This window comes from Physella acuta, unplaced genomic scaffold, assembly GCF_028476545.2.
Source record: "Physella acuta isolate Inbredline_101_S28 unplaced genomic scaffold, ASM2847654v3 ptg000847l, whole genome shotgun sequence".
Lineage (NCBI taxonomy): Eukaryota > Metazoa > Mollusca > Gastropoda > Physidae > Physella > Physella acuta.
The window spans coordinates 208,891-222,500 of NW_026732364.1; the positions used below are offsets into that span (position 1 = coordinate 208,891).

Below are 13,610 nucleotides of genomic sequence, written 5' to 3' on the forward strand. Positions count from 1 at the left end.
CAATTTAAAAAAATACCGAAGTAAAATAGCTGTACGATTTAGAAAATGTGTCTGAAAATTGGGGTTCTATGTCTTTTTATTACCTTTTAAATTAATCTGAAAATTACAATAAGTTTAAGTTCTTATCATCCCGAATCTGATGAAGAAATAATATTGTATTAAAAAAAAATGACTAACTCAAGATTTATGGAATTACAGTGATGTGCATTTTTTCGACCTAATTAATTGAATTATTTTTAAATACTGAAATTAATGTGTAGCTTTTAAAGTTACGTTTTCTGTCGCCGCATATGTCAGTCGTTATCGAAGAAAGAACACGTTGTCTATGGTGAAAGTATAGGCAGCTGAGCATAGTGATGACCACACTATCCCTTTATATACCCAAATGCATCTTTAGGTCTAACGAGAAATCATTACTTTTACTTTACTATATAACGTCATGATTTTTAACAATGGATTTTCTTTAGTTCCTGCTTGTAACCCTACACAACTGATCATATCCTCCCCTACACAACATCATGCCCCCCCCCTTCACATCTGACCATACCCCTCCCCTACACAACTTATCACAACCCTCCCCTACACAACTGATCATACCCTCCCCTACACAACATCATGCCTCCCCTACACATCTGACCATACCCCTCCCCTACACAACATCATGCCTCCCCTACACATCTGACCATACCCCTCCCCTACACAACATCATGCCTCCCCTACACAACTTATCACAACCCTCCCCTACACAACTGATCATACCCTCCCCTACACAACATCATGCCTCCCCTACACAACTGACCATACCCCTCCCTTACACAACATCATGCACCCCCCTACACAACTGATCATACCCCCTCCCCTACACAACTTATCACAACCCCTCCCCTACACAACTGGTCATACCCTCCCCTATACAACATCATGCCCCCCCCCTACACAACTGATCATACCCCCCTGTTATAACTGGGGACTATTTGCCCCTCAGCTATGCACTGAGAGTGTTTATACTACCATCAAGTTCCTCTCTAACCAATTCAGTATTCACCCTAGAGTTCTCACAACTACGGCCACATCAACATTAACAAATGACTTGACCGGATGTTTTTATCTACCCCCACCAGATGGAAGACGTAGACGCCCCTGACCCTGAAGCCCCCCAGCCCATCAACTCCAGCTTCCAGGACGTGCTCCAGCTGTACGACGAGATGTCCGTTAGCAGCTCGGACAACTTCGTCATCATGCTAGTCTACGTGCCCGTCTTCCTCGTCGCCTTCTTCGGCAACCTCGTCGTCTTGCTCGTCATCCTCACCGACGCGCGCATGCGCAAGAGCGCGGCCAATTACTTCCTGGTCAACCTGGCCGTGACGGATCTGCTGGGTGAGTCGAATTTTAATTAGTTAATTAGGTCACGCATGTTTGTTTCACTGATTCATAAACACAAGCACGGTTTCTTTCACTTGAAAATTTCTCGGGTGGGGGGGGGGGCGAAGTGAATTTTCCACACACACACACACCACACACACACACACACATATATATATATATATTATATATATATATATATATATATATATATATATATATATATATATATATATATATATATATATATATATATATATATATAATACATAATGTTTTTTTTAAATTTACATTTTATTGTTCATACATTTCATACATAAATGCTCATATTAAAGATATAAATGCACCAATATATAATTTTACATTAATCTATGCATAAATATATTTTCATACATTCATATATGCGTGTAAATATGTATATATTATGGGTATACATGTGTATAATATATGTTTAATTAAAAAATGCATACATACAAGCATATACTTAATTATATGCACATCCTGGTATATATATATATATATATATATATATATATATATATATATATATATATATATATATATATATATATATATATATATATAGTTTCCTACTGACATTTACATTAGCCTCTAAAGATTAGTCATATTGGGAACGTGTTACCTTTTAAAACCTACGTATCAACAGCTGTCTTGCATCTAGCGGAAAACACATTTACATTCATGGGCAAGCTTACCACTTCTCGTTACTTGGTTGTGTTTGTCTGCATGTTATGACAAGTTGTAATATGTATGTTTATCCTGTTGTTGGGGTGGTGATTTGTCTTGGATGTGAGGATTTCGGTCATACACTAATCCACATATTTTGGAGTTGGCTGCGGACTGCAACATTAATGTATATATTTGAAACATACAAAGTGATTACTACTATATCTCTAGATTGCTGTATACAAAACAACAACAACAACAACAACAACAACAACAACAAAAAAAGAACAACTAAGATTTGACATTATTTAGAGAGCGAACAACTTCCTACTATTATTTACACGTTTACCATATTTGCACTTGACAACTGCGTTAGGTGGTGACCGGCTCAATTTTCAATGGGCGATCTGAAATAATGGAACATGGCACGATAGGCCGTATGCTGAACACCCCCCCCCTCCCCCACCACCACACTCCTCCCCACCCATCTACCACCTGCCTACCCCTGCCCAAAAACGGTTCTTGATTTAGACAGACCAAATATCCAACAGCTGATATTGTATTAACTTTCTGGAATTTAACCCCCTCGTTCCCCCCATTTCTGATTACACATCGTGTTCAGTCCTGGAGAGACGATACCATCGGGTATTTCCACAGGGATCCGGTAATTCCCGCAAGATGGCGTGCAGGCCCGCAAGAGGGGGCCTGCGTCAACTGGCCTGATTAACCCAAGCCTAATCTGATCTGGCTAGAGTTATCTCACTTCGTTAATCGGCTTTTGTTTTGGGACTACGTGCTGGTCATCTAATCATGGCAGACGTTTTTTTTTTAAACCAGACATCGAGGTTAATTTTATTAAAAAAAAAATTCAGTGTTGACATTGTCAAAATTAAAACGGGTTGATTGAATTAATCTTCTCCGCATTTGCTGCGTACTATAATACTCTTTCAATTAATTTTTACTTATTAATTTAATGTTATCATTTTGAAAAATTATATATTCTTGCGTTGTCGTTGGAGATGCGCGTATATGAAAATAAATTCTTTATATTAGAAACGGGTCTAGATTAAGTTTCACGTTTTGACCAGAATCGACAGAAAAACAGACCCTGGTAATCAAGTAAAAGTTTGTACACGTTTGATCGGAAACCACAGACAGATACTAATAATTAAGTAAAAGTTTGTACATGTTTTGACAAGAATCGATAGAAAAACAGACATTGATAATTAAGTAAAAGTTTGTACATGTTTTGACAGGAATCGACAGACAAACAGACCCTGATAATTAACTAAAAGTTTGTAAATATGGGGGAGTTGGTGCTGTTCCTGGTTTAATTATGGCTTATATAGTCGTGTATATATTATAAATATGTAAATATGTATACTCTGGTTGGCGACAAAGTGGGAAGACCAATCCCATAAATACGGATAATTGGGATGAAAGGACAGACAAGGGGAGGTCAAAATTGTGTAGGTTTGTCTGAACTTAAACCTAATCAAAGAAGACATCTAAATTAATCTGATGTAGGTTAAGCAGGCTAGGATAACACCCATGGGTTTAGATTAAGGTTAACGACCGTGTAGATAACACTCTCCCGGGTTTTTTTTATTAAAGATGTTTCTGCTTTTGCACGAACAGATTTTTGTTTTCTTCTGGGAAACGGCGTCATTCGTTTTATTAAGTGTTTTTGTGCGCGATATTTTTATTAAAAAAAAAAAAAGTTCTCTTGACGGTAAATAGGCCAGACGAAGTTGAGTTCATCTGTTTTTATGCCTTTGGCTCGTGAAGGGACAGTGTAGCTTGTTATATTACCAGACATTTTTTCTATCACTAGGTCGGGTGGGGTATCTGTAATAAGCAAGTAGAACAAAGGACGTTCTACAGAATAGAGCCCTAAACTTCTTTTAGTACACTATAAAGTGGGATTGAGCTCCCTTAGACTTTCGCCTGTATTCGTGTATAACAGTATAGATAAGGGATGACACTTTTGGCTGAACTGGGCTATAGAAAGGGTAGGTAAAAAAAAATAGCTCGTTTTTTTCAAGAAAAAAGAATTATGGCGCAAAGTTCTTAGAATATGCTGTTCAATGAAAATATTATATATAGGCCTAATTATCAAATTCTGAAGGTTTTAGAGAAATGGGAAATAGATTAAATTATCACTTCCGGTTACCGGAATAGGTAACTACGTATACGATCCAAATACTTATTAATTAAGTCCACCTAACTGAAATGTACTCTATTAATGTTAACACACAAACATACAGACGGCATTGAAAAACTTACACAGGAATATGTAAAACATCGAGATTCGTCAATGTTTGCACGATTCCACTTATCCCTCTCTCTATCTCTCTCTCTCTCTCCCGTTCTTTCTCTCTCTCTCTCTTTCTTTCTCTCCCTCTCTCCCCCCCCCTTCCCCCCGCTCCCCCAAATTAGCGATTCACGAGAAAGTAAAAATTTTACTATTTCAATAAAGTAGTTAAAAATTGAAATTGGCCGCATTTGTTAAGGTTAATCTTGTTGGTAATTCTTTAAATTTTATCTGAAAATGTCAAAATGTATTTGTACTCTGTCCCCTTTTTATCTACGTTCAAACCAGTAAAACGCTTCTTAAGCTAAAAAAAAAGTATGTTAATCTCGAAATATAAAATAAAAAATGTAATTATTGCACAAAATAAGAAAACATCACCCCCTTGACGCCACATTAACTGTCTGCTGTTTACAATATCACCATCAGTAAAAGCGAGATAACGCCAATAAAGAGTTTTTGGACAAGGTTAATTAATATCGTACTTTTTCTCGTAGATCTTTTCATGCGCCGGAATCTCACAGGAGCCAACTTGGCAGAGTAAATAAATAGTTTATTCCGAAATCTGGCCAAAAGATTTCAAATGGCTAGACATTGAATTGATTGTGTTGTCTGGGGCGGGCGGAAACGACCGACTACAAGCGGAGAGTAACGAGGAAAGGGGAAAGAACTCACAATACTTGACATTACTGTCTGGGTATAAACTGGCCAGATCAAGAAGCTAAAAATTGGCCACATTTTTTTTTATGTCGTTGGTCGAATTGGATTTGACGTCGTTTCATCAGTGACCTAATTCTAATGTTGTTGGTTATACATGAAGAACGATACGCCAAGGAACAAAAATAATAATCTCTTAATGGATTCGAATGTCAGCTAATACCGCTGAAATAAAATACTGGTGACATTATCAAACAGAGCTACAACGTAAAGACGTGTTTGTTTTAATTAAATGAGGCGATAAGAACTTTAATTAAATCTAACGACAATTAGATCTAATCAGAGGGTTATCATGACCTGGCTTTTTTTTCTTTGACTAATTATATTTAATTTTGCGAATTCAGTGCAGGTGTTCTACATACGCTAAATTTACCAGTCATGTTTTTAACGCATTTTAAAAAATAAAGAAATAAAAATGTTATGATTTAATTTAAAGGAAAAGTGTTTTTTATAATTCATTGTTAGGGAGATCTACATTAGCTTCAATTAGGAAAATATATGATCCGGACAGAGTTATGACCGGTGCGTTTTTAATGGACACACACACACACAGACACACGCAAACTCACACGCGCACGGATACACACACAGATACACACGCACACATACACACACATATACACACATACGCACGCGCGCACACACTCACGCACACATGCACACACACGCACGCATGAGCGCATACACACACATACTCACCCAAAAAACACGCACTGTAAGTGGTGTAAAGTTACCTTTTCTAATGATGAAGTAGAGTCCGTCTGTTTGTATATTACCTCGGTTTTGAAATGACAGTGCGGTCAGCATCATGGTCCAACACCTTTACCTAAAATGAGTCAGGTACTCATTAGAACTGCGTGGACTCATGAACGCCCTATGGACTCAAACCCGAGATCCGAACTCGGGACTTTCTTGTTAGCATTTATACGCTCTAGACACCGACCACAAAGTTTCGTACAACTGCTCTAAGTTGGCTAAATATTGCTCTAATATTTTTAAACACTTTGTTTTAAAAAAAAATAAATACTTCGACTTTATTCAAGGGAACTCGGGCAGATGAGGCTCGTAAGCTGGGGACAGCCACTCTTCTAGGAGAGACAACTCCAAAATCAAAACAATTGCTGCCTTGTAGTTTATTCTTGGTTGGACAAAGGCTATGGAAGAAAATCCAAAAAGCAAAGCATTCTGTTATCGGGAGTAAATGGCCTCAAGGGCGCATAACCACTTGACACATATCCTTAATTGTGTTGAGGGGGATCCCTTCCAACACTAAAATTAAGAACGAAGAAGAAGATTCAAGGGAAACATTTTTTTCTATAAGTTGTTATAAAAACAAGACAACAAATACAACGAAAATTGTATCGACAGAATCAGGACTAACGCGTTTTGCTGCCCGTGGTGTGAGCCACGCGCGCCATTAAATTGGTTTGGGTACTCAAACTTCATCAGTAGAAACACGTCTCATGGGCCTTGTATGTTCTTCGGCGGGGTATTGCAGGATAGCGATGTAATGTTCTTTTCCTGTTAATATCTAAGTAAGATTTTAGAGGTCGGCTAGATTTTAGATTAGCGTTTGTTTGGGTTGTGATTAGCGTCTGTTAGATTTTAGATTAGCTTCTTTTAGATTTTTAGATTAGCGTCTGTTAGGTTTTAGATTAGCGTCTGTTAGATTTTAGATAAGCTTCTTTTAGATTTTTAGATTAGCGTCTGTTGAGTTTTATATTAGTGTCTGTTAGTTTTTAGATTAGCGTCTTTTAGGTTTTATATTAGCATCTAATGAGTTTTAGATTAGCGTCTTTTAGGTTTTAGATTATCGTTCGTTTTGTTTTAGATTAGCGTTTCTTATGTTTTAGATTAGCGTCTGCTAGGTTTTATAGGATGCATAGCAGCGCGCTGAACTGTTAACCCGAGTTCGAACCACCAAAATAAACTGCTGCCTTGTAGTTGGTTCTTGGGCGCACAACGACTTGGGAAGTAAATACTAAAAAAAAAATCCCTCCCAACATTACAAATTAAGAACGAAGAAGAAAGAAGATTAAAACAACATAAAGTGAAATGGTACGGATATTTCTTCTAGATTAGAGTACAATTTTCAGCAACGCGGTGCTAGTTAAACGAAAAAAAGGCAGGCAGAATAAAAAATATGGGTAAAATATCAAATAATAGACGGGATTAACAATGGGGTAAAGGACACAGAATTGCTGAGGGCTATGCTGATTAGAAGAATATGATCAAAAGAACGCTAGAAACGTCCAATGTCCACATAGACTACGGGACATACACAGAAGAAGAGCCTTGATATTTACTTGCAGATAGAGACAAAATTTATACAGCAAACTAGGATCGTTATTCTCGAACTTTCTAAGACGTATTCATCTTTATTTTCTTACAATGGCAGTAGAGAGAGAGAGAGAGAGCACGAGAATGAGGGTGGGCGCCTATAAAGACATTGATAAAGACATTGCATAAACATGCGATTGTTTAACAAAATGTAGAAATAAAGGGTTATAAAATGTCAAACAAATAATTAAATACTCCAGGTGTAATCGTTCAAATAAATTTTTTCTTCCCCCCTACACCCTTCCTCTCCCCTACCCTCATCAATCCTCTAAGATGGCGGAGAGGGTTCGCGTTTTCATTTACACAATTGTAATTGTAACCAATCTTCTGGCTAACCCCCCCCCCCCCCACCCCCTACTCAATGACGTCTGTTGGCGTTGACGTCCGGTGTCAAAGTTCAAGGACGAACCCCCTTAGGGCACCTGCTGATCGAGTACACAGTGTCACGTGGTCAGCGGTAGCACCCCCCCCCCTGTACACGGCCAATTTATCATGGCTGACAATTTACCCCGGAGCGGAGATTTCCGGTATGCATTGTTCTCCCCCCCCCCCCCTTTGAGAATGTTTCTATTATGAACACCGATTTGGCCTGCGGTACTCTTCCGTTATGGCGTACCGGCCGTTTATTTTTCTCTCTCCATGTCTTGACACATGCGGGACAACAACATGTTTTCCCGGCCCTGTAGCTGACCTAGAACCTGCTGCTAATGTATAAAATACTACTACTCAGTGGCGTAGGCAAGGGGGGTGGTTAGGGGGGGGGGGTTATAACCCATCCCATAGACTCTCTCTCACACACACACACACACACACACACACACACATATATATATATATATATATATATATATATATATATATATATATATATATATATATATATATATATATGATGTTATACATATGGAAACATTTGAACCCCTTCCATGACCAATTCCTGGCTACGCCACTGCTAACACTACTACTACTACTACTACTACTACTACTACTACTACTACTACTACTACTACTCTACTACTACAACAATTTTATTTTGTATAAGCTTTGATTTCTATTTCAGTCTATCCTTGCCTTTGTGGCAAATTTTGTAACTTTTATTGCAGCAATAGGGATTGAAAGTAGCTCGTAAATTTTTTTAAATTGTTTTTTGTTTGGAATATATTTTGTGTTATAGATAGTTCAATTGTATTAGGAAATTTTCCGTAAAAGTATTAGAGGCCTGATTAACTACACCCCGCAAGACTCACACATATTGAATAATGTTGTGCAGTAGTAAAGGTATACACGTATTGAACACAAACGCTAATAATTTTCAATAATTTCATAGTAATGAAGAATAAACGGTTAACGTATAATGATAATGATCTTTTCTCATTTGTGCCTAAAACACTCGGGGCAGATGAAATAGAGTTCAGCTGTTTCAGAGACCCCGTCATATAAAGGGTTATTTATCGTATAATGGTTGGGGCTAAAGTTTGTATAAGGTTGTCGCTAGAAATGTGAATTCATTACGCTTAACCAAGGATTAATGTAATTATAACAAATGACAGGCACAGTACAATGGAAAAGTTTCCTGAATATACAACAACATCCAAAGCTACGCAAGCCAACACATTAGTTTTGGTAGAAAATATTTTATATTAATTATTGACATTAATGTTAAATTTAATTACATTTACATAAACTGACCCTCTCTATTAGCATAATTATCAAATGATGAAAGCAGTTAGCATAAATTAACGATATTTGAATCTCTAAGCATAAGGATATTGTTAAGATATAATTTTCGAAGTAGGGCAAAGCTTGTTTTGATGGGTTACGACAAATTCCCGAAAGATACTTGCCCGAATGCCGTTTGCCCGAAGGCCGATTTCCGAATGGACACTTGCCCGAATGGGACAAATGCCCGAATGGATACAAAAGCTTTGTCGTATTCGGGCAAGTGTCCTTTCGGGAAATCGGCCTTCAGGCAAACGGCATTCGGGCAGGTGTTTTTCAGGAAAGCGTCCGGCTCCCGTTTTGAGGGGGGTAAAAAACAATTATTAGTATTCTTCTTCGCGTTTTTCTACTATCAGTGGAGCATTGGCAATTAAAAAAAACCTTTCATGTTTTTCTGTCCAATGTTAATGATAATTATTCATTTCTTTCGAACTCTTTCCGATAAATTATTTTTAAAAAAATTCAGTTTTTTAACGAAATGTATTTTTGGTGTCCCTCTTTCTCTTGAATCGTATGGGTTACATGAAAAGCCTAAAAGCCTCGTCTAGTAATACTTGTTGCCGATATCCTTTACGTTTGACCTCTCTACTTCACACTTCATAGAGATGCTCGCTATAAGAATACGTGGGTACGGCTAATCGACGTCTACTCATTCGTTGTGTAGTACGAATAGCCAGTTTTACTAATAAGAACGTAAACGTCACGTTAAGAACCCGATACAGACAAATGGCCCTGTGGTCTGACTTAAGACCTACGCCAGCACACAGACACACGACGGAGATTACCGGCCAGATCTCGTGCGTAAATTCCGAATCTCGCGAGACTTACTTGGGATCAGTTCCCAAAGTCTTTAAAGTGTCTGTGAATTATCCCCAAGGGGATGGGGGGTGAGGTGGAAGTAGCGATTCATTACGACACAGTATATGGTGTCTAGTCTAGACTCATGAAAATTAGCCCCCCCACCCCCCTCCCCTTCCCACCCTCTCACTCGTCCATCCTACGAATATCATGTTTACTATACTAGAATAAAATCAATGTGGAGTTGTAAATTAGTCGTCAGCGGATCTATGGGGTGCCTGGGGTGGGTATACACAGAAAAAAGTAATTGATTTTAAAGAAAATTAATATGACGTCAGCAAAATATTTAAAAAACGTTTAAAAACAAAACGGAAATTCCATGCTAATTTTTGATAAATGTTAAACAACACTAAAAGTCCATTGTTGCTATCCACATTGCTAAATGCGCCTTAAACTAACAATCTATATTTATCTATAACGCTTTAACCTCAAGGTAACTTTCATCAACTATAACAAGAAATGACGGAGCTTCCGGGTACACCATTTTGGATTTACGTTTTTGTTTTTGCCTAATCATATCTTAAAAATTTATTTTTTTCCAGTTTTTATTCTAGAAGGATGACGGCTAGAACGAATTTAACAAAATTTTATTTAATAAACTTTCGCAGCTTGCCATAATGTATTTATTTTTGGCTTAAAGAAGGTAAACCTAGTTTTTTCACACCTTTACTCGATTGATTTTTTTTCTGCAACTTCAACCCTAAAAAAATCTGGCATCGGGTTATCTATAAGGATACTATTTTCATACCCCGACAGGCGTTGTCCGTCCGGTGAATAGATCGTAATGAAATAGAATAACATTCTATCCCGAGACTGACACAAGGGGGCTTTTGGGGATAATATCATCTGACTAGTCTTAGAGTGTGGGCTCCTGAGTTCACGTCAATCATTCAAATCTGGGTAGAGATCGCGGACAGGATGTAGGTTAATGGGCCGATGGGAAGATTCGAGAAGAAGAGGGAAGGATCTTAAAGTAAATTTTCATTTTATTTGAAGATTTAATCGCTTGTCTTGTAGAATTGAAAAAAAAATGAATTTTTTTTTAACATGTGTAGCTAAGCGCTTTTCGGATTTCAAACGCTGATTTCTTGTTGGATTGATTGTTTTTTATCCGTCGCTTAATTGAATATAAAATCTGTGTGTTTTTTTTCAAGAAAGAAGACGGTTCATGTAAAAGAAAGGATGATCTGTGAATAAGCTTATTTAGCCGATTATCTAATAACAACAAAACTAAACAAGTAAAATCTGATAATATATATTAGTAACAATGTTACAGAATTTCACCAAACTGGTTAGACTGGAAAGTTTAAATATAAAAAAAAAACTATTTGCCGTGTTAAAAAGATTTGCTTATACAAATCGTGTTTCTAAAATCACAATTTTCCTTATTCGGTGAATTTGATTTATTAGGCCTAATATATATTAATACATATTATTATTACTATTAAATTAATATTGCATTGCAAGGAAACAACGTATAGATTTTTGTAGAGAAAAAAAATTAGATATTAATACATATTATTATTATTAAATTAATATTGCATTGCAAGGAAACAACGGATAGATATCTAAAGAGAAAAAAAAATTAGAATTATATCCTAAGTATTTCAATGTTTGTAACATGAATTCTTTAAAATAATTTTAAATTTGTAAAGCTTAAATTCTAACTTTAATATTAAAATGAATTTAAGGCTAATCCTTACACGAAATGGACAACAACACTTCTTTCATTCAAGTCTACAACAACACCAAGATCCATCTCTCACTACAAGGTCGACGCCATTCTTCCACAGAATTTGGAAGAAATTAACACCTCTCCAGGTCAACAAAAAGGATGTCTAAAAGCAGAAATGGGTTGTGTTCCAGTTTCCTTATTTATCACTGATCTGATTAGTTATTTTGTCGGGAGGGGAGGGGAGGAGGAGTGAAAAGGGGGAAGGGGTTATTCAGCACAAGACATTGAGCCGAAGATAGCTAGAGTTTTTCTAAAGGTTAATTAGGATTTATTTTCAAAGTCCTGCAAGACCCGACTACTGTTGTAGGGAGGTAACTAGTATTGGTATCCTTCCCAAACAAAGTAAAAAAAAAGAGGGAAAAAAAAGGTCACAACATCAGAAGTTATCTGACCCTGGAAAATAGAACCCCGTTCCGTTGGCCGGAATTCTGTTGACGAAAGCCAGATGTGAGACTGGAATCTGGTCATTGAGAGTTGCCGCACTTGTTGCTTGACACGGTATCATTTAGGGCGTTGATTTAGTGAGGGGGAACATTGGCTGGACATCGCGTGTGTACACTGGTGGGTGGGGTGTGTGTGGGGGGGGGGTGATTGTGTACAGAGGTTGGACATCAAGTACACTGGGTGGTGATTGTGTACTTGGGTTGGTGATTGTGTACTTGGGTTGGTGATTGTGTACAGAGGTTGAACATCAAGTACACTGGGTGGTGATTGTGAGCATGGGTTGGAGATTGTGTACTTGGGTTGGTGATTGTGTACAGAGGTTGAACATCAAGTACACTGGGTGGTGATTGTGAGCATGGGTTGGAGATTGTGTACTTGGGTTGGTGATTGTGTACTTGGGTTGGTGATTGTGTACTTGGGTTGGTCATCAAATACAATAGGTGGTGACTGTTTACCTGGGTGTATATATATATATATATATATATATATATATATATATATATATATATATATATATATATATATATATATATATATATATATATATGAGTATGTGTGTGTTTTCGTGTGTGTGTGTGTTTGTGTATGTGTTTGTTTGTGTGTGTGTCTGTTTGTGTGTGTGTTTATTTATTGTTTAATTTTTCAACACACCAACGGTGTTTAAAACCACAGATGTCCCCCAGCGAGCCAGTTCAATAAACGCACATCATCAAGATTGTCCCGTAGAGCGGACAGTGGCCGCTGATTAGTATCAGAATCAATGTAATCTTCAGTGACTGGGGGTTGATGAATCGATCGATTGGGAGATCGATGCAGCGGGTTGACAACCTGTTGAGCTCTCGAATTCGTCGCAGACGGGGAAATAACTCCTCTTAAGATTTCGTGCCTTTTCCTCAGCCGTCTAATCAAGATGCAGCTTAAAATATTGCGTGGAGTGTGAAGAACACGAAGGCACTTGCGTTGGCGTGGCGAAGATCTAAGAAATGTTGTTTTAAAGTTTATACGTAGGTAACTTTATAAAGGTTTTATAATTTAAGGATCAGATACTTGAAAATGTAGTATCTGGGATGATATAGGTGAACATCGAGAGTATGGAAAAGATGTCACTTTGTTTAAAGTTGATAAAGACTAATTAGATTTAGGTAGGGATACACACATTGCAAACCCTAAAGTCTCTATTTATGTACATTACACATCATTTTACATAGCGGTAGAGAGCTAGACTTTTAACCCGTAAGTCTCGAGTTTGCATCCGGGTTCAAGTCAGTAGACCGTCCCTGAGTCCACCCAGCTCTAATTGGTACCTGACTCACGTGAGGGAAACAAAGGCGGCTGGGTATAGTGTTGACGACATTATCCTACTATAGACCAAGGTCATTGAAATAGATAAGCTCTATTTCATCTGTCCCATGTGTCTTGGGGCACGAACGGAACAGA

At 37.5% G+C, this 13,610-nt stretch overlaps 1 protein-coding gene across 1 annotated transcript in view; it reads left to right on the plus strand.

Moving 5' to 3' along the window:
• Nucleotides 1-1,121: 1,121 nt before the first annotated feature.
• LOC131952045 (gastrin/cholecystokinin type B receptor-like) overlaps nucleotides 1,122-13,610 on the plus strand; it is a 76,795-nt gene continuing 64,306 nt past the window's right edge. Inside the window, exon 1 of the mRNA XM_059314514.1 lies at nucleotides 1,122-1,377. Coding sequence (XP_059170497.1) covers nucleotides 1,122-1,377 — 256 coding nt within the window. The remainder of the gene's footprint in view (nucleotides 1,378-13,610) is intronic.